At 47.6% G+C, this 21,027-nt stretch overlaps 2 protein-coding genes across 8 annotated transcripts; both read right to left on the bottom strand.

Moving 5' to 3' along the window:
• Positions 1-1,569: 1,569 nt before the first annotated feature.
• LOC308226751 (glutathione S-transferase theta-1-like) lies at positions 1,570-9,051 on the bottom strand. Of its 4 annotated transcripts, none has more exons than XM_080628769.1 (5): positions 8,494-9,051; positions 5,911-5,998; positions 5,493-5,750; positions 4,776-4,952; positions 1,570-4,288 (listed from the first exon to the last, which is right to left on the bottom strand). In XM_080628769.1, the coding sequence occupies exons 1-5, from the start codon at positions 8,775-8,777 to the stop codon at positions 4,088-4,090; spliced, it is 1,008 nt and encodes a 335-aa protein (XP_080484895.1). In that variant the 5' UTR covers positions 8,778-9,051; the 3' UTR covers positions 1,570-4,087. The 4 variants fall into 4 exon arrangements, 3 of the variants coding, with proteins under 3 accessions (XP_080484895.1, XP_080484897.1, XP_080484896.1); XM_080628771.1 differs by having other exon boundaries at positions 5,493-5,643; positions 8,666-9,051; XM_080628770.1 differs by lacking the exon at positions 8,494-9,051 and adding an exon at positions 7,374-8,462.
• Positions 9,052-10,437: 1,386 nt separating this feature from the next.
• Positions 10,438-20,466, bottom strand: DDX51 (DEAD-box helicase 51). Of its 4 annotated transcripts, XM_080628407.1 has the most exons (16): positions 20,425-20,466; positions 19,917-20,296; positions 19,284-19,519; positions 19,008-19,158; positions 17,420-17,565; positions 17,014-17,085; positions 16,719-16,825; positions 16,094-16,202; positions 15,411-15,556; positions 14,524-14,722; positions 13,796-13,911; positions 13,591-13,707; positions 12,570-12,671; positions 12,027-12,090; positions 11,676-11,810; positions 10,438-10,936 (listed from the first exon to the last, which is right to left on the bottom strand). In XM_080628407.1, exons 1-16 carry the CDS (start codon positions 20,445-20,447, stop codon positions 10,910-10,912), a joined length of 2,130 nt encoding a protein of 709 aa, XP_080484533.1. In that variant the 5' UTR covers positions 20,448-20,466; the 3' UTR covers positions 10,438-10,909. The 4 variants fall into 4 exon arrangements, 2 of the variants coding, with proteins under 2 accessions (XP_080484533.1, XP_080484534.1); XR_013957920.1 differs by lacking the exons at positions 10,438-10,936; positions 11,676-11,810 and adding an exon at positions 12,190-12,349 and having other exon boundaries at positions 12,026-12,090; XR_013957921.1 differs by lacking the exons at positions 10,438-10,936; positions 11,676-11,810 and having other exon boundaries at positions 12,051-12,349; positions 12,507-12,671.
• Between the last annotated feature and the right edge of the window lie 561 nt (positions 20,467-21,027).

Genomic DNA, 21,027 nt, shown 5'->3' with positions numbered 1-21,027 from the left:
TAGCCTTGGCTGATGCCACAGGGGTCAGGAGCCCATTTTCACCCACAGCATCCCACCACAGCTCTCGCAGGGTAATTGCTTGTTTTCTAACGCGGTCCTGTCGGGATGCGTCACGCTGCAAACAGGGCCCTTGTGCAACACCCTCTAAAGCCAGCATTCATCTCACTCCCTAGATCTCAGCATGGTTTTCAGTTCAGAAGATAATTCCTTGGTCACGTAGTCTCTGCCCAGTGCTGCAAAGTGACGCCTGAAGGACATCTCTGTGGGCATCACCCTGCGCGCTGGCAGTGACTTTCCTCTCTCCCAGGTATTTACCATTTCAGATTTCCACACAAATGGATGAGAACTAAAGCAGCGCAAACTGAATTCAACCCCCTCCACAGAGCCCGCAGCGCTTCAGAGCTGTGTGACCTGCGGAGGGTGACAGTGGTTGAGCACAGGGACGTTGGAGGCTCTGGAAGATGGAGTGGCTCAACCATTCAGAGCAAAGTCACCCCCAGTCAAACCCGCCTCGGCTCAGCTGACACCTTGTTATCAGTGCTGTGCCTGAGAGCTGCTGTGTCAGGCAGAGCCCCAGAAACCTCCGGGAGAAGGAACTGAGGGATCAGCTGCTCTTTTAAAGGGTCATTAGAAGGGGTGTTGAAAAGGCTTGGATCCTGAGCCCGGAGCTTGTTGACTGGTACATTACAAACAAACACTTTCAGGTGCTTCCTTTTATGCAACTTGGCCAAGACTTCAGCTCTGAGATCTCCTTAGGAATGGGGTTTACTGTGTTAGAGTGTTCAGTCAGCCAGAGCCTGGTGACAAGCTGTGCCTCGACAGGAAGTATTGGACCTGCTGCACCACACACCCGTTTTCAGGGTCATTGCTCAGATTCAGAACTGTGTGATAAGAGTTCCTTGGCTAGAACAGCAGAGGGGCTGTGTACCCTCAGTTCCCTCTGCAGTTCACCCTCTAGAGCTCCCACACAAGCACCATCACGCTGGCGGTGAAGGCTTGCACTGTAGCATGTGCTCCTTCAATGCAAAGAGGTCTCAGATGTTAAGGGAATGGAGAAAAGGAGTGGGAATGTGGCTCTGCACAGGTAACAGCCCGAGGAGCCTTTGTGCTTCAGAATGGCCACAAGTCCCTATTCATCACTGGGAAGAGTTTGCTGAGCTCAGGTGGTAGCAAGATTGGCAGCTGTGGGTTCACTTTGCTGCTGTATTTATGGTTCAGTTGATCCACCAGTCCTGTCTGGACTTACAGATCTCCTCATGTTCCTCTGGGAAGTGTTCCTTCCTCAAGTTTCCCTCCAGTTCAGTGACTGCAGGGCACAGCCCACACAACCAAAGAGGTGTTTACATCTGGTCATGTTACATAGCATTTGACAGCATTATTCCTGGCTCTAGGCTAGTGCTTCTAGCGCTCTATTTTCATCTGGCTTCATCACCTCAAAGGCTGTTTCTCCAGCCTATACTTTCTTTATCAGCTTTTTGGAAGCAGGAACAACACAGGAAACAATACAGTAAGTTTTGCAGTTTATTTTAATCATTTAGAAAATGATTAAAAACGTCACAGACTTCATATCTGTTTTTTTAAACATTCCTCCCATTTTGTGTATCCCAGCTTCATTTTATTCTAGAAAGCACAGACTCCCACCTATTTCCAGAGAGCTCCTGGCCAGAATTGAAGCAATTGAATCAGAACAGCACATTAAACTGGTGACTCTCCATATTCAAGTGAAAGGGAGTGGACACCAAACAAACATTGCACTGAGGCAAGGCAAAACTCTTGCACAGCTCATTGGGTTTTGGCAGGGAGCTCTTGGGGCTTCCAGTCTATAGGAGCTGGAAACAGCCAAGATCAAATGGCACAAATGAATACAATGAAGGAGGTGAAGGGTTGGCAAAAGGCAAAGGACAAGGATGACATGCTTTAGCTTCATGATTTAGAGTGAAAAAGGCAGCAAGGCAGATTTGTGTACGATTTTATTGTCATCCACAGAGTTAATCTGGGGATGCTTTGGCCTCAGTGCACAGCAGGGCTCAAAATGGCACCAGTCAGTGCACACAGCTTCATCAAGAGAGCGAACCTACAGCTCAGGTGGGCTTGGAGCAGACAGGGAACACTACGGGAAAAGCAGTTTAAAATCTCCTCCTGTCACCATGACCACGCTGGAGCGAGGTGTGTTTATCCTCTGGGACACTGGCAGCAGAGAAGCACCAGACAAAATGTGGTTCCAGCTTGGTGTTCATGGGAGCTGTCCTTGCAAGAGCAGACAGTGGGTGATGTTTAAAGAACTTGTGCTGTATTAATCAAGCAGAAAATTGACTCAACCTTCTCTTACCTGGAGCTCTTGTGCTACAAGCATCATAGAGAATTAAAAAAAGGCATTTTATGTGCTTTGGCTCATGCAGTGTTTTGCATGCACAGCGGCTCTATCAAGATTCTGGAGGCAGATGTGTATTGAGAAGGGCTCTGCTACCGAGCCCAGTCTGAGGTTTGCCAAGATTAGCACTCAGTGAATTAGGCTCAGATTATTTCTCTGCCTCTACTCGCACAGCCGTACGAGGCATTCGCTCTGCTGGCAGGAAGTTTGCTCTCAAAAAGAACGGGAAAAGCTGGAGGTCAGGAATCCGGTTCGGAGAAGCACAAACGTGCCAATAGCAGAGTGCAGCGGGGCTCAGCAGCTTGGCTGAGGCAGAGAGGAAGGACCCCTGTTATACCAGTGGTGCAGCAGCCCAGCTGGTGGCTGCGGTAAGCTGCAGTTACAGAGGAAATGGTGGTTGAAAGTACAATGTAAACAGGCACCTTGAGCCCCAGCTTGTAATGCCTGCCTACAGCTGCTAAAGCAGCCACACAGGCTTGCATTAAGATGACTGACATCTCGCACCCAGTGTACTATGCAGCCACCTCTGTGGATGGTGTAACCAGCCAGCAGAGACAAAGGGACTTCCAGGTACAATCAGAGCTTAACAAGGAGGAAAACCAACCCCAACTCTGCAAGCTGGAACCCTAATGGCTCATACCTGGAAATGGAAGGTCAAAGGGACAGAGGGACAGGAAGACAGAAGGGTACAAAGGGACACACAAAGGCGAGAGGCTGCCCAGGTGTGGAGGATGACTCAGTGGATGCTTCCTTCCCAATCCTGATCACAAATCCAGCTACAATGTGTGGTGAGTGTAACCATCAGCTTCACTGAGAATCTGACTTCATAGGAGAGTAACTCAGCTCCTGCACTGGGCACCCTGCTCACCCTGGGGCTGGCCAGCACAGCTCCCTCTGCCACCACTGCTGGCACAGCCTCAGCAGCACTCATCAGTGGAGAGACCCTGGCTTAGATGGCATCTATCGGGATGACAAAGCTGCTGTGGGGAAAGGACAGAGCACTTGGCATGGTTTGCAGAGGGGGACTGTGCTTGGCAGCAGCTTCACCTGGAAAAGCAGCTTCTCTCAGCTGTGCAGGCTGTTCTTTGTAAGGTATTGCAAGAGTCTGTGATTGAGCATCTCTATTTACAGGACTAGCCCCATCACTCCCAGAAGCTGGAGGCCTCACTTGGGTACCTGCACAGCCAAGGTGCTGAGTCCCTTTGCTCCCATGGGTGACACAGCAGTCTCTGGTGGCTCCAGGACCTCTGGCAGGGTCCCCATCAAAGGTGAGGTCCTGACCTGCCTCTTTAAAAGAGCAAACATCTTACAGCTGAGTGTGTGGCAAAGTGAAAGCCACTTTCTACAGTTATTTTTCTGATTTTAGACAGATCTGTTTTGCCATAGCCTCAGGAAACCTTTGCCATTTCTATAGTGCTGTGGCCTGGAAAACTCAAAGCAGGAATGGAAAGGGCAGTTCTGACTGGCCCCAGTTCCCAGCGGACTGAATCGCCTCTGTGCTCAAGCAGATCCAGTGGTGCTGGAGCCTGAAAGCAAAGCCTGCAGCAGTCAAGAGGAGAAAGCTCGCTGCAGCCTGAGCTGTTTGAAGCTGCAGGAAGGCTGTGACTGAAATGCATTGTGTGGAATGGTGTTTCTGTATGATTGTTTAGAAATGCTGAAATACTACAATAAGTCTGCACTGAACAATCCGTTTTACTGAGAGCATAACCCCCTAATTCAGGCTACCTGCTTTAGGAGCTGGTGCTTGAGACTCTCCATCAGTTCAGGTGCAATCTTATCAGCGGTCAAGTTCTTGATGTTTGAGATCCCTTCGTGTGCTTCCTGGAAGAGCTGCTTCCCCACTGCCTCTTCCACCCGGCTGCGCCATGCTGCTAACTTCGGCCTCTCCTCAAAGAGGTCATAGCCAGAACATACAGGCTGGAGAGAGACAGCAAGAGAACCCGGGAGTGAGTCAAACAGCCACTGACAGGGATGGGACCGGAATGAACCAAGATGCTTGTGGCTCAAGGCAGCAGCGGGTGGAGCTCAGCTCTGGTTCTTAGCTCATAGGAAGCAAGAGATATCCACAGCAGCTGCTGTCCCCTGGGACATGCAGTGAAAGAACTAACCCAGGAACTGCCTAATGTGGAACAGAGGAGAACAGGTCTCTTTCAAATACCTGTACTTCTCCTGGTTAGTTTGTGATTTCTCTTTCTGAGGAATCCTGTCCATACTTCCACAGAGAGCACTGTTCTGTCAAAGTAGATGCTCCCTGGCAAATTATGGTCAAAGCTAAAAAGGAACAAGGTTTAACCCCACTAAAGCGTTAACTGCAGAGAGAAAGATCTGCCTTTAAAGAGGTGGTGGTGCCTGGCCTGCCCACAGCCCATTGTGCACAACCAGCAGTGCTGGGGTTGATGCTCACCTGCATGAGCTCCACCAGTGCTACGAGGTCCGCCAGGGAGATGTCGCTGCCTGCGATGAAGGGCTTGTCCTGCAAGAACTTCTCCTCAAACTGCTTCAGGACAGCGTTCAGCTCTTCAGTGGCACCTTCCAGTTTCTCTGGAGGAAGCGTTTGGCCTGTGAAAAGGGGCAGCAGCATCTGGCAGAGAGGAGAAACGAGCTGCTTTATACGTGTTTCCCTACAAACTTCACCCACACCCTCTCACTGTCACTTCCGAGGACCCCTCACCAGCCACGCACTAGGATAACTGGTACCACTGATCTCCTCTGGCAGGTTAACATTAATGTCTGCCATCACTTCCTGCCTGTGCTGGTCCCCTCCCTAGAAAGTCTGAAATCTCAGCCATGAGAGTCTCCTCTCAAGGGAAGGCTGCATCATCTGCAAGCAGCTGCCTCTTGTTTTCCAGTATGAGTTTTCTTCTTTCCATGATGCTGGGCAGCACTGAGCTGTGCCTGGGGACAGCTACTCACCCAGCACAGGCTAGCTCTGCACCTCACAGAGCTGTGGCTGCACCAAGAAGGATTTGAGCCACTTCAGTTAGGCTCAGCCAAGCAGCCAAGTCAGTTCAAGATTTAGTTTTGTTCCTGCCACCTGGCTTGTGTATTTGCTCCAAAGGGCCCTGCACACAGAAGGGCCACTGCACTCACAGCCCTTAGATTTCGGTGTATAATGTCTTACCTTCATTATAAACACCTTGCTCCCCTTCCCACGGATGTTGACGTGCTGCCATGACAGGTACTCATCAACCCTAGCCCTTTTCTGCAGGTCAGATGGGTACCAGTGATCAGGAGTCTTGAATTTCCGGACCATGTACAGGAGGATTGCGATGCTGCCCAGGGAGCAAGACACAGCCATCAGCGGATAATACAACTTTAAAGCACTTCCTCCTTTCTTCTCCCCCAAGTTGTATACTGCTGGACCAGCAGCAGTGCAAACCTGATCCGAGTTGGGTAGAAGTGTAGGACACACAAATGTTAGTGGGGCACAGCACATGAGCTTGTGCTGGCTTGACCAGCCAACACACAGTGCACTGGCAGAATCTAAGCATTAGGGTAAACAACAGTGCAGCAGGGGATTGAGCTTATTTGAACCTCACCTCTCTGCTAAGGTGAAAGAACCATCCCTCATGGCGGGCACCTTCATCAGCAGGTTCACCTTCTGGAACTCCTCTGTCTTGTGCTCCCCTGAGGAGGGAAACGAGATCTCACTTGACAGTGATGCTCAAGACCTGTCTGCAAACACCTGAGGAGTCTGTGGGCACCATCGGGCCTCAAGTTCCTGGTTTTGGTTGCACAAACACAATCTTGTTTGAGATTAAAAGCAAACAGAAAGTGCTGCAGAGTGAACAGGGAGTGGGCCCTGTGATGTCAGCTTATGTGCTTATTGCCTGTGCCCCAGAACCACCTCTCAACAAGGGTCAGAATGGTTAAAAGTCCTTTCATACCAACAGCACTTGTCAACTTTGGGCTCTATCAGCTCTGCATTTGTGCCTGGAGGTACCTGTCCCATGCAAACTCAGTGCAAACACCAAGCACCTTGGAGGAAAGGGAACTTGGCATCAGAAGTGTGAACCACGAGGACAGTGAGAAAGCAGCTGGTTTTGTTGTTTGGGTAGGGTTTTTTTTCCAATAAATGTGATTTATAAAAGAACATATAAATGTAATTTATAATCAACTTGATTTTTAGTCCTCAGATGAGAATAAATGTCTATGATTCCATATAAAGCCATGTGTACTTCATTACAGACCTATCAATCAGCTCTCTGACTTTTGCATATCCTTTATCAGAGCACATATGGATTTGAGTTTGTTTTTAAGCTATCCTGTAGGTGCCCCCCAAAGGTAGGCACAGTGAACCTGGCAGGAGGAGGTGCTTTGCTTGTCTGTGGTCTCAGTGTGCTCCATTACATTTAAACCCCTTCCCAGGAGCCTTGTTTTATGTGACCCGTTCATGCCAGCCTTTTCCAGCCGCTGGCTTCAGTCACAGGCGTGTATCTCTGTATTCAAGCTTCTCTAACATCTGACCCTGTGCCACGTCCTGCTGTTTGAGTCACCTGAGGATCTGCGCCAGCAGAGATGCTCCCGAAGCCATTCTAGTTTTTCCAGTCCTGGGAAATCAGATTTGTGACTATTTCCCTGTCACTTGGCTCACAGCCTGTCTCCACCACCCCCTTTCACAAGGACACTGTGATTTCCTCCATGAGGTGTGCCCATTCCAGGTCCTCAGGTGTCCCTCCAGTGTCATGATTTCTGTCTGTTCTTGCTCTTTCTACCCATTTCCTTGAGACCTACTGGGGCCCCAAGAGCTCTTCCGCGGGGACACATTTAACCCACTGGCTCAAATCTGGGTGTCTGTTCCCTCACCTGGTCCTTACATGCAGTGTAGTGAGGCCACCCGCACTGTACTCTTGAGCAAGCACTCATTCAGGGCTGATGTGCCCATAGTTGTGTGCCCAGCAGCTGGTTATGGACCGACTCCAGCGGTGGGTGCCGGGAGTGCTTCCCCACAGCTGCAGAAATGGGATGTGCCTTCAGCATTCCTGTAAGCCAAATTACCCACCTCAAATCCATTGACCAAAAGCAAGCACTGATGCCATGGGACACAGAGCAGTCAATTTTCCTTCCCCTCAGCCCCAGTCTCAGTGTTTCAGTTGTTCCATTCTCCTTGCTTGCCTGTCAGTCTCATTTCCTCTGCACCAGTGTCCCAGCACAAGTTCATGTATTGGGGCAGAAGGGGAAGGACACCAAATGAGCCTGCCCTCAGCTACAAACAGTAACAACATGTTTTCTGGCAGGGTGGGTGGGAGGAAAGCTGCAGTTAGTGTGCAATCGATGCACAGGGGATCAGGAGCGCAGGGGAACGCCCAGAGACTGAACCACAGCAGGCCTGAGGTTTCTTTGAGTCACAAACTGGAGGTTCTTTTGTTCTTTTATCAACTTCTGCCCCAGGAGCCTTTTCATCTTTCGCTGGGTTTAAGCATTACTTACCCAGGTATTTTTATGCCCAATACATTACCTTCATTTCAAATCCAGGAGCTCTGGAAAGGTTGAGAGATCGCTTTTACTGGCTTCAGTTACAAAGAAGATACTGATCTTTGGGCATCCTTTGGTGAAAATACATGATACCCCTTGGGCAGGATCCTACCAGTTATCAGTTGGTTTTCATACAAACTAAACCACCTTCTCCTCTCCATTTCTCAGCATTCATGCCGTTGGCAGCTGCACGGTCTTGCTCTGCTGCCTTCACTGCCTCTGCAAGCCTGTCCTCAACCCACTCAAAACGAGATGGCCACAAACAGCTTGACCCGATGAACACCCGGAGGGGTGTCAGGCTGTCCTGCCCTACAGCACGTGGGGAGCCACCTGTGAGCTCTGAGCACGAGGAGCCTTCCCAAGGGGCTGCCAGCCCCTGCCAGGAGAACAAAAGCTGCTCAGCAGCAACCGCAGCTGCTCACCAGAGTGCGAAGGTTTGTAAGGCAGTTGAATCAGCGAGCGCTGCCCACCTCGGCTGTGCTCACCTGCACAAAAACATCCCATCTCTGCTGCTTTTGCTTTGTTTCCCACCTACATGGGGAACGGCCTCACATTCAGAGCCCTTCTCAGAAAGGCGGTCAGGGTTTTTGAAGAGCCATTTTCTGATGGGGTGGGGCTGATTTCAAAGGTACCACAGCACCACGCACCTCGGCAGGGTTGTACTTGTTGCAGAGGCTCCCCCCATAGCACCAAGGGGCAACACCGAGACCCCAGGTCCCACCTGCACCGCAGCTGTATCCAAGGAGCCTGGTCCCGCAGCCCCGAGGCTGGGGGGTCCCAGCCCCGCCGCAGGCTCCGGCCACCCCCAGCCCCGCTCACCCTTCATCAGCTCCACCTGCTTGAACTCGAAGGGGATGTTGTTGCTGCGGGCGAAGATGTAGAGCGCCCGGCAGGGCTGCGAGAGCAGGTCCAGGTACAGCTCCAGCCCCATCCTGAGCCTGATCCTAGCGCTAACGCTGCCGCTGCCGCCACTGCTGCCGCCCGTCCCGTCCCGCCAGCCCAGTGCTCCCGGCCGGGGCGGGGCAGCCCGGTCCCTCCCGCAGGGGCGGAGCGCAGCCCCCACCGGGACTCCCGCCCTCCTCGGCACTCGCTGCAGCCCGGACCCGGGTCTTCAACCAAGGGCCGCCTCTCGGAGCGGGACTGCCGGTGGCGGGCAGAGCTGTGCCCGCAGTGCCAAAGGGCAGGGGCGATGGCACTTCCTCAAGGCAAAGTTCCACCGGGCTCTGCTGAGTCATCCTTGAACAGCGCTTGTTTTAGCAAACTGCCCTTCGATAAGGAAGCGAGCTGGGCTGATGTCATGTGGTAGGTAGCACGAGAGGTGGTAGGACCTTGTCTTGCTCATGGGAACTCACAGCTCTCGCGTAAGAGGCCCTTATGCTTTTGCTACTCTGACACTTGCCTGGGATCCCCATGCTGTGCAGAAACCACTCGAGAAAGCAGCCACACAGCACAGACACACCACTTCACTGCTACAGAACAGCCCCACATTAATGGAATCATAGAATAGTTAGGGTTGGAAAGGACCTTAAGATCATCCAGTTTCAACCCCTCTGCCATGGGCAGGGACACCTCACACTAAACCATGCCACCCAAGGCCTCACCCAACCTGGCCTTGAACACTGCCAGGGATGGAGCATTCACAACCTCCCTGGGCAACCCATTCCAGTGCCTCACCACCCTCACAGTAAAGAATTTCTTCCTTAGATCCAATCTAAACTTCCCCTGTTTAAGTTTGAACCCCTTACCCCTTGTCCTGTCACTGCAGTCCCTGATGAATAGTCCCTCCCCAGCATCCCTGTAGGCCCCCTTCAGATACTGGAAGGCTGCTATGTCTCCATGCAGCCTTCTCTTCTCCAGGCTGAACAGCCCCAACTTTCTCAGCCTGTCTTCATACAGGAGGTACTCCGATGCCCTGATCATCCTCTTGGCCTCCTCTGGACTTGTTCCAACAGTTCCATGTCCTTTTTATTTAAGGACACCAGAACTGCACACAATGCTCCAAGTGAAGTCTCACGAGAGCAGAGGGGCAGGATCATGTCCTTCAAGCTGCTGGTCATGCTCCCTTTGCTGCAGCCCAGGATACATTGCTCCTTTAGAGGATACAACCACCCTTTCTGACACTCATCCCTCAAGATTCCCAGCCCTCCGTTTTGCTTCAATGACACACACCAGCCAATGCTGGCATACATTTATTTTGTTTCACAAACTAGTCAGTCAGAGCCTCGTCGTTTCCTACTGAAGGCCCTGCAGGGTAGTTGCAGGCTGCAGCTACGTGGTAGCTCTAAGCCTTCTGCCAGGAGCAGCTAAAAATACCAGTGGCATGTGTCAAATACAGAGTTAGGGCTCGTGGTGATACCAGCTGACTCCAGTATGCATATTCATTTTAGACATCAGACATTTCAGTCTGCATTAACACCAATGCAACACTCACTAATACCTGCTGCTACCGCTAGTACTGAATAGTGGAAGAAAGAATGCAGGCAAGAAAATTGCAAGAAAGGCATGAAAAACCCTTTCACCACTGCCTCCATCCTTGCACATAGGAAACGTTATCAGACAATTTTAAATATACATTGTATTTATTTAAAGTTAATTATTACAGTCACTTCAGCCTAGAGCAGCTCTTCAAACACGTTTCTGCTCCAGGCAGCATGTAGGTAGCTGCATGTGCAGTAAGCCAGAACCATTTGCTGTCCCAAGTCAGAGCCAAGCCACAGGCCTCGCTGTTGGAGACCAGCAGTTCCATCAGGCCCACATTCAAGAGCTGTGTAACGGCTCCTCTTTACTGGTGGCAGTTTCATATACGCCGTAGGATATGATGCAAAGTCCTCTCCAAGATAACTGTATCTCAAAATCATTATTTTTTAAACCAGAAGCTGAACTTTATTCACAGTGACCTGAAAGGGGAACCAGGCCTGTAATAGATGACTTCAGCGATGATAAGGTTGAGGAGCCAACCATTCAGCAACTGTGTTTAATTTTTACTGTGCTGAGTAATAGTCCATGACCTGTCCCATTCAGCAGCTTCCGTGCCATGAAACAGCCTCCTCAGCATCTACTCACTCAGGCTCGCTTCTGTGCTCGCTCGTTCTGTTCAAAATTAAAGTTGAGAAGGTGACTGAAGATGCCCCTGGCTCAGAGCCACACGGAAGGGACTTTGGGGAGCAAAAATTTTGCCCTAATTCTCATTCCTACAACTCAAAATCATCATTTTTCAAGGACAGATGTTTGTCAGGAGCCCTCAAATTGGGGCACAGAACACTCGTCCAAATCACACAGCAAAGAAAGTCTTTATAAAGAAAGGTTTATAAACCTTCCCACTTGTTTAAAAAGGAGGGCCTGCACAAAATACTTCCCTGGTTTGGAATACCCAGCTTCTAGTCAGCATGGCTGTAATGTGCTGTCTTAAAACTCTGCCTGACAAAAGGCTTAATCTCTGCCTTTTGTTTGCCTTCCTCTGGGTAGTTACCAAAATCCCAGCTCCAGAAGTAAAGGGAAAGGCAGAACAGAAAAAGAAACACCAAAAATCACAGAATCATTTAGGTTGGAAAAGATCTTTAAGTTAGAGTTAACCATAAACCTAACATTGCAAAATCTAGCACTAAACCATATCCCTAAGTGCCACATTTTAAATATCTCCACGGATGTTGCCTATCTTTCCTTTTAACATTTCCTCTTTCTAACCCCCCTCACCCTTTCAGAGTATTTCTTAATGATGCAGCCACAAATGCTGACTTTGCAATGAAATGGAAATGTCCCAGTTAAAGGAAACTGGACACTGACACTTGTCCTAGTCATGATTTGCAATTTCCTTCCCCATTTCCATTACCTTGACTGTCTTCTCAAGGTTACACAGAGCTTCCTCATATCGCTGCACCAATGGCTTTAATGAATTGCCCTTCACTGGGTGCTTCTTGATATCTTGGATGCCAGCATCCTTCAACATCCGCAGAAACCTACGTTCCTGCATAACAAAACAGACAGAGGAGATGAGACACTGCACTGTCTATCACCTACAAAACAAGCACATTTTGCAATATGCTGCCTAGTTAGGAAATAGTTGAAGTTTCCACGTACAATGCTCAGCGGACTGGAAAAGGGAGGAAGTAGCATGAATCTTTATCTTCCTTATGCCTCTACATGCATCCTTATCAAATGAAATCCCACGCGACAAACCTACCTGAATTCTAAGGACCAAGCTGAAAGCAACACCCACTTTCCCTGCACGAGCTGTTCTTCCAACTCTGCAAATTCAAAAGGTAGTATCAAGTCAGTTTAGCCATACAGTCACTACCGTTATCAGCTCCAAGAGTCTGATTCTGAAATTCTCCAGAATCACTTACTTAAATCTGAGGGGTTTTTTGAGGTTAACACAGCAGGAGTAGCCCTATGTTACAAACGATGATCATTTCCAGTGGTTCTTCACAGCTGCTGAGCCACTGCAGTTTTCTGATCATCTAGAAACCCAATACTCAGTGCTGCCCAGGACAGGATTTCTAGCTCCTGTAAAATACATTTTCTGTAATAGGGTGCTAGTTCTCTGTGTCAATACCACCTCACTCTGGTGATGCTACAGGCTTAATTTTCATTACAAAGCTATTTGCTTATTAAAGTAAAAATAAAAAATCCAAAGCTAAAACCTCTTTTCAGTGCATGTCACCTTGCCAAGTATTTCAAAGTAAATCAAGTTCAGACATCTTCCTTTTGTTCCTGGGTGTCTTACCGGTGAATATATGTCCTGATGAACTGCGGTGCATCGTAGTTTATGACATAATTCACTGCTTTAACATCAATCCCTCGTGCAGTGGCATCTGTACTGATTAACCTGTTTTTAAATGTATAAAAAGTCATTTTCAAGTCACATCTCTTGCACTGCACACGCAAGAGTAAAACAGGTGAACACAGCACAACTCTTGCTAATCTCTGTTCAAAGTGGGCAGCTAGCCCCTGACCTCTGAGCAGATCAGAATAGAAAGTCTCTCCTTAGTGTCACTGGCACTATTAGCTGCCTGCAGACACCCAAGCATCACTGCAGGCTTATCACCTACTTTTGTGCATTAGAAGTTACAGGGTGTTTCCAGGTTCTCCAAGTATGTCACACTAAGCCAGGTGGCTCCCACCACATTAGAGGTCACAAACCTGCAAGCCATCTGAACATTCCATAAAGGCACTGAAGGCAGACAGCAAGGTGCTAAATTCTAGAAGTCAAGGAGGAATTTAAACACCAGGTTTTGATAAACAGAAATATCAAGAAAAAAATATTTACCCTTCTTCTCAGGGACATTCCACAGATTCAATCCCATATAGCTACCGAAATCACAAAGCAAGTCAAACACATGGAGAGAAGTAAAGCTGTATGCCAGTCTTATCAGGGATTTCTTTGGTAGGAAGTACCAACAACATTCATATTCTTCCAACAAGTGTCAGGTGCCAAGCACAGAATACTTTCAGATTTTCAGCACTGTGTGTGTTCTGGGCAACTACATGAATAAGCAGCTCCATTTACTGCTTGTTACACAGAGAAATTCAGACTGAGGCCAGATTAGAACAGGCCAAGTTATATGCAGGGCAAACAATTCAGAAGTCACAAGTTCAAATCTCACACCCATGCCATAAATTGGTTCCTGCAGGCTTTGTGTACAGAGGACTCCATTTAATTGTGTTCTTGGTTCTACCTAGCTTTTCATATCAGAAGTAGCCTATGTCATAAGATATGCAAAAATCCCCTCATTTAAGATGCTCACAGTTGTATTTTTCCTTGTTCAAACTCCTTTATGGTTCTCTGTCTCTCATTTGGAGGTAGCAGAGAAGAAAATTCAGCTACAGGGACTCCACCAAAGGCTCGAACCAGCAGGAATAATCTGTAGGTAAATGGGATCAAACAGTCACTTCTTTACCTCTGTAACACTACTTAACAGATACCCACTATAGTGATCTCAATATATTCACCTGTGAGAAGCTTCCCTGGAGTTCGTAAAGCACAACACACGGGTAAATTTCATTGTCAGCATGAAATGCAAGAGGAGCAAAGGCTTGGAATTCAGGTCACATGGCACATAACATTGCTGCAGTCAAGAAGGAAGAAGTTAAATTACTTCTTGTCAAGGCAATCTTCTCTGAAACCCATACCTATCCGTGATCTACGTAGTCTTGGATGTTTTACAACTGACTAACAGCAACAAAACAAGCCCCCACAATAGAACCCCCTATAGAGTAAGTCATAGTTACAGGATACAACACAAGGTGGAGATGGGAGATCTGTGTTGTTCTAATGTTCTCACCTCTCACAGCAAGTAACAACATGCACTGCCTTCCTGCCTACAAGGTGATCTGTATCTACATGCTTTGAAATACCTGTTATACTTATGGACAGCTGGTAAGTGCTACTACATTATTATTAGTTCATATCTCCACTCCCTCTTGCTGCTAAACTTAACTCTGCATGAAAAGAGTTAAAAAGAAATAAATACATCAATCAATCCAGTCTTCACTAAATTAACACAAACTAATGAGAAAACAAATGTGCAAAGGTAGAGCTCTCTGGGTCACAAACATTCCCAAAATATCTCAGCCAGCACCTCTGTAAGGGAAGGAACCATAGGGTAAAAACATAACTATATACTCCAGAGCTAAACAAATCTTGGAGTATAATTTATTCATGAGAATTAATGTCATACCGAGAGCCCTTCAGGGAGTGTGTATTTCTTATTAGTATCTTGATCAGTCTCTGTTCCATCTCCAAGTGTTTTTTTCTCAAAATAGACAGATGTGAAGAGGCGAGGCTGGAATAAGTCCAGCTGCTGCAGTTTCTCTGGGTCCTGGGTCAGCGTGGCTGAAAACAGCAGTTTCTGTAAGGGTATCTGAGGACAGCAGGAGCTGAAACAAATGGCATACGGAAACTGAGCTTTGAGGATGGGACAAAGGAGCTCCTCCACAATTGCCTTCAGATGATGTTCCGAAGAAAGCAATTAATTCTTTTCCTGCCCTGGGCCCTTCCTGTAGATCTTTTGCACCCTTGTTTTACGGTGGAGTTCACAGACAGAACTGATCAGCACTGTCAACCAACTGCACAACCTGTTGCCACTGGACACATCCTTGCATTCTAGCTATCCATGTTCTTGTTCTAGTTGCCTCCTTCCTTGGTCACTGATGGCAGTTTCTGACACATTTCTACCGTGCTGTATGAAAACAGCAGCTGCAGATAAGAGAATTTTCTTCCAAAGCCATTACTCAGCTTGCCAGAGGGCATCATTATAGTTACTGTGCAAATGAATCACACACGTGCAGTATTCAGGCATTCTTTTGATGTTCCTTTAGTCTAGTTAAGGAAAGCTTGGAGAATACAACACTTAGGCTTCAGTCTAAAAGACATCCTCTAACATCAGCTGTTCAATGCCTGCTTTTCCAAAGCTGCTTTGAAAAAGCAGCTGCCTTACTTTGGCAGACATTTCTCAGAGTAAGGAAGTTTTGGGAATGTCTGTGAGAAAGTATTGTGAAGCAGACAGTAACATATAAGTGCTGGTGTCTATGCTATCAGTTCAAAGAAATGCATTCTGCAACTCACCTGGCTGCTGTTATAGGCCCTGGTTTGGTCCTCTGAAAAAGCATGTTGGAGCCAGAGTCATTTTCTACTCGGAATGCAGCTTTGACAATTTGGTTCAGACAGTTCTGGTGCATGTCATCGATCATACGGTCAGCTTCATCTATGATCTGAATTCACAAGGATGAAAAGCACTACTTGTTAAATACTGTCTAGCACTAGGGAGCTTTTACTTTCCTTTTGTACCTATAACAAGTGAGCCAGAATGTAAGATAATGGAAGCTCCTAGCTAGCCTGACACTCAAACATAAACACAAGTTCATTTGTGCATAAATCCATGTCTCTGAGTAAGAGAGAAAAATCTTCACCTCCTAAATAATATTGTAACTATGTTTCTGCACAGATTCCCATATGGTGGATGCTACAACAGGCTGATAATTTACCTTGACTTTAACCTCCAGTAAGTCTTTACTCTGACTTTGTGTTTGCAAGAGGCTAAGAGAGAAAGGGAAGCGGGCAGACGCTTCAGTCTCATGAGTTGGAATAAAACATTTCACCTTAAGACTGTCTCCTGAGCAATCAAGTGCAGACGAGACCCATTCAACAGTTCCAACAGAGAAGTATTTATGTATCATACAAGAACAAAGCAGGAATTACAGCTGTAACAGACACTGCACTAAGATGGGAGACCTGTGGAGCTGACTCACCAGGAAGCGAAGCTGTGTCAGGCTGAACCCTGGGGTCTGGCTGATGTGATCTGTGAGCCGCCCTGGTGTAGCCACAATAATATCAGCCAGGCTGCAGTAGCCTGTCACCCTGAAAGAACAAGCAGCCATTAGTAAGTTTCTCCCTACACCACAGAGTATGTAACACAGATCCCTGGTCAGCAGGCTATAAGATTTTCCTACTATTTAATTAACAGAGAAATAATAACATTCCAATATGCACTTTACTTCAGAGAGTACACACAGGCTGTGCTGGACACTAAACCCTGTTCTCCATCGTACTGCCTCATTTTAAACAGAAAGCACTGCTCTTTAAAAAACTTAATTGCAGCAAAATCCCATAACAACCATTTGTACCTGTGGATACAAGGTTAATGTTTGCATTCTACTCAGCTGGCGAAAAACTTCACAAATCTAGTAAAGTATCATCACAGAAAAGGGGCAGTATCAGGCACTTTGATAAAGACAGAACAACCAGTTTACCTTATAAACCCACTATCCAAAATCATTATTGCATGATGGTGTGATGTAATAGCCTGTATTTTGACCTCTGCTTATTAAGCAGTTTACAATCTCTATAAACCTTATCAAAAACGTTTTAACCTACTTTTTCTGGACAAGCATCTCCTGCTCCTTTGCAAATGATTTCTGGCCAGTAATCAAAACAACCTTCAGACCTGTCCCATCAGTGTAAATGTTGAACACTTTACTCACCTGCAAAGAGATGAGCTTTGTTAGCCACAACAAAATCAGTTAAAGTAGTATGTCCCATTACACTGACAACACTAAACCCACTGACAGGTCTTCAACCTGCTTCACAGAACAGAAAAGGAAAGTATCGACTGCACCAGCCTTTCCCTCACCCAATTCTGCTTAGAGAGAAGGTGAAGAGCGCCACATACCTGTTGTGCCAGTTCTTTGGTGGGCAGAACCACCAAAGCTCGTACTTGACAAACTACTCGATCTAGCAGAACCTGCCAGAACAAAGGCCAAATAAGTCTGTGAAAGCAATGGGGAGTTTTGTATCTAACCTAGTGAGAAGAAATGGGCTTGACCCATTCACATGGAGCTTTACATTTCCATTTTACTCCCTCCCTCCCAACTCCTCATTCTCTGTCTGCTATCTGAGAAAAGGAGCAAGTTACTAAGACAAAGCGAACTCGTACAGTTCTCTCAAACAGCTCTGAGCTAAATATCAGCTGATTTGCATCCCCAAATTCCTTAGCTTTTTGACCTACTCCCAAGTTCAGATTTCACTTGAACAAAAGCATCCCCACTATTTTCCCATTTCACTAGTGGTAAACTCACCTGGACTATGGGTATGACGAAGGCCAGGGTTTTACCACTGCCAGTAGGTGCGGAGACGCAGATGTCTCTGGGGCGGTATCCTCCCTGCCCCAGCAAATACCCATTGGATGCACTCTGTAGAATAGCTGGAATCACCTCTGCCTGAACTGAAAAAAAATGGAAACAAGCAAACTACAGAGTTAATGTATACAGAAAAGCAATTGGCTACAATGAATCTGTTTCCACATGCCCTTGCTGCTACAGATACAAGAGAGGAAGAAATCAAAATCAGCTCTTACTAGAAATGCTATCTGGAGTTACCTAGCCCTTTTTCACTCATGACAGCTCAGTACTGAATCAGAGATATCCCTCCAAGGATTCAACTATTTCTAGGGCTCATCTAGGATGCTATTGTGTTAAATATTGTTTTCAACTCATATCTGTCATCTTGTTCTCACGTTAGGATGGCACTGGGCAGATTTAAAACCTGTGAATATTTGTCTGTAAGCATCCCTTCATTGAAGTACAAACTACTCTTTACACAAACACAAAATATGCAACAAAGCAATGTAGCCTCATCTGCCAAGCAGCAAAATGCACAACCACTGTAGCCTTTGTAGTAAGTCTGCTGCAAAATATACAAGGCCTGAAGCAAACAGCTTTGGCTGCCATGCATGAATTCATTCCCTTCCCTGCCCCGTGACAAGCCCTGATAAATTGGCCAACTTTGGTTTATCTATGAAATTTAGCAGGGGATCTAGGTCTGTGACAAGAGCATACTCCATGATGCATATGACTTCAGTGGACACCACCTTTACCAGACAGAGCATGACACTGCTTGATTCATCTACTACCAAGTGACAGAAGCTGGACTTGAGTTATGAGAAAACACAAGCTGCTGCTATCAGCAACCTGTTAAGATCTCCCAGGACAAAATAAGCAATAGCATTTACATTAAAACGTTATGTGACAGCATACTCTAAAAGAGAAGATACATGCTGGCTTTCCAATATAACACTGATGGGTTTCTGATAGAGTCTAAGCCTCCAGGCTCAGCCAGATCAGTAACTGACTGAAGGTCACAGATCCCACCTTCTCTCCTCTCGCACTGCCTCCTCTCCTTGTTGCTGCTTCCAGCTCTGCCTTCTACTTAGGAGCTGACACTTATTGCACTTACTTGCAAAACTGGTAAAATAATGGAAAATGTATTTTTTATTTTTCTTGAGTTGTTTTCTGCTGCTTTAATGAGTTGTTTGGGGTCTCAGACAGGACCATTAGCAACAGAGATGGTGGAAGGTAAGGAACTAAAAGCACATGCCTGGGAAAAAGAGATAAAAATGGGAAGACACAAGTAACACCTCCCCTCTTTTGGCAGCTGTGAGCCATTACTTCAAATCACCATATTTTGTGGAGCTGCACTTACGACTTGATAACAGGCTTCAATTATTCAGCCTGTACAAGCTTTGAACATGAAGGGTTAAAACTAGTGCAATTACTTGATGCATTAAACTTTAATCCGTTCTGTATTTTACTTCACTGACTACACACAATAGACAGCAACAGACTACATAAGTCAGTTTAGAAAGAAACAAAAGCAGTATCAAGGTACCTGGAAAGAAGGACTCTATCCCATTCACTTGCAGCTTTTTCAACAGGCGAGGATGAAGTCCTGGGACATCTCCAATTGGAAACAGATTATCTTTGATACATTTTTGCACTAATTTGGGTTGAGCAAGCCAGTGTGGTAAGAAGGGCTGAACCTAAGGTGAGGGAAAGGAGAATTAAAAAGCATTTTTATCATAAACCTGCAATACCATATGTAAAATAAGCTGCTAAGATGCATGTTCCTTCCTGACCATCCTCAAAATTCAGTCAGGCTACTTACCTTCTGCACTGGCTTTCTGTCATAGTCTCCAAGAATTATCAAACTGGAGGGTGGAGGCTTTGCCTCTTCCTCTGAGGCTGCTAAGTACAGCTCCTCCTTTGTGCTTTGATTTCCTTCAGCTCCTTCACTGTTCTCCTCCCTTGTTTCAGCTCCCTCTATTTCCTCATCCCTCTTCTTCTTTTTAGAAGACTTAAAGTTGCTTCTGTTTTCATGTTGTTTGACGTCTGCTTCAGAATCTGGAATTTGGGTAACAGGAATGCACAGCCACAGGTCAGAACATGCCACAGAAAAGGGATGTAGGGAACATTTTACAATGCAGCGCTTCAGCAACAACTTGCAAGCTCCTCTTTCTTCCTAAATCCAAGTGCAAAAGCCAAACATTTCTTCCTTAGTTTGGAAGCAACTGAAGACTCAGGTGACATGCTTCCGTCCTTCCCTTATGCTAAACTCACTCTCAAAGGCTGCAATATGGGTCTTTCCTCTAAAAAATGAATTATTTGGGGAACATATTAAGCAGAGGGAAGCAAAATTCACCATCAGGTAAATTGCTCAACAGGCAAATTACGTCTACTCTTCTGTTGAGAGCTGTCAACCGCAACGAAGCAAGATCCTACAGCCTCAGTTTATCCTTACCCGCTTCAGTCCTCTCTTGCAGCACTTTCGATTTTCGTCTATTTTCTTTCTTCTTCTTCGAGGGAGCGCTGCCATCTGCTGACCCCTCAGTGCCCGCCCGGTTCTCAGAAGGGCTGCGAGGCCGTTTCTTCTTTAGCCGCTTCCGCCCTGGCGCACAGGGCTGCTCTTCACTCTCACTTTTCCTCTTCCTTTTTCCTCGCCCGGGTTCACCCCCGGGGCTCAGCCCCGTTCCCCCCGGGCACAACTCGCCTTCCCCTCCCTCGAGCTGCTCTTCCTCCTGCTTCTTCAGCTGCCGGGCCCTTGCCTGCTGCTGCAGCCGCTCCAGCAGGACCCGAGCCCGGTCCTGCGCCTCAGGCCCCTGCTCCTCTTCCCCGCCGTACCTGCAACAGCCCAGACAAAACCCCCCTCAGGCTCCGGCACAGCCCCACCGCCCCCTCCAGGCCCAGCACGGCCGCGGCGGGACCCGAGCGGGACACATCTCCCGCAGGCAGGCCGGGCCCAGCGTTACCTATTGATGCAGAAGAGCGCCATGGCCGCGCCGCGCGGGCGCACGGAGATGACGTCAGCGGAGCCCGCATGGTGGCGACGGAAAGCTCTAGAAGGCGCGGGGGTGGGCAAGGAGGGGGTAGGGGCGCGCGGGAGCTGCCCGGCTGAGGAGAAAAGGCGGGAAGGCGGCGAAGGGAAACGGGCCTCAGCATGGCGGGAGCCCTGTCGGGAAAGGCTGGCAGCACAGAGCAGCATTACAGGCCCCAGCACTCCTTCCTTGCACCAGCCCAGGCACCTGGTACAGCACTAAAAGGAAGTTCCTGAAGCAGCAGGTAAAGGACTGGCCCAAAGGCTGCTTCTGGTGTGGCAATGGAGGCCACAGCAAAAAGCCTCAAGAGCAATAAGAAGCACTGAAGGGGCTCTGGAGCCCAGCAAGGTAAAAAGTCCCTCTGGAGTGCTGTCAGGCACCTGCCCCTCTGTCACACCATGCTGTGAAATACCGTATCTGAGAAACAAGCAAACCTAAAGCATTCCTTTGCTTTAGCAGACTGAAACAGATGTTGCCAATTGCCCAGGTCCATCCCCAACCTGCCACAGCCAACACCAGACAGCTTACTTCTAAATC

The sequence above is a fragment of the Psittacula echo genome (assembly GCF_963264785.1).
Source record: "Psittacula echo genome assembly, chromosome: 13".
In the NCBI taxonomy this organism is placed as follows: domain Eukaryota; kingdom Metazoa; phylum Chordata; class Aves; order Psittaciformes; family Psittacidae; genus Psittacula; species Psittacula echo.
Note: the sequence above shows the minus strand (reverse complement) of the source record. Positions and strands in the feature narration are given on the sequence as shown.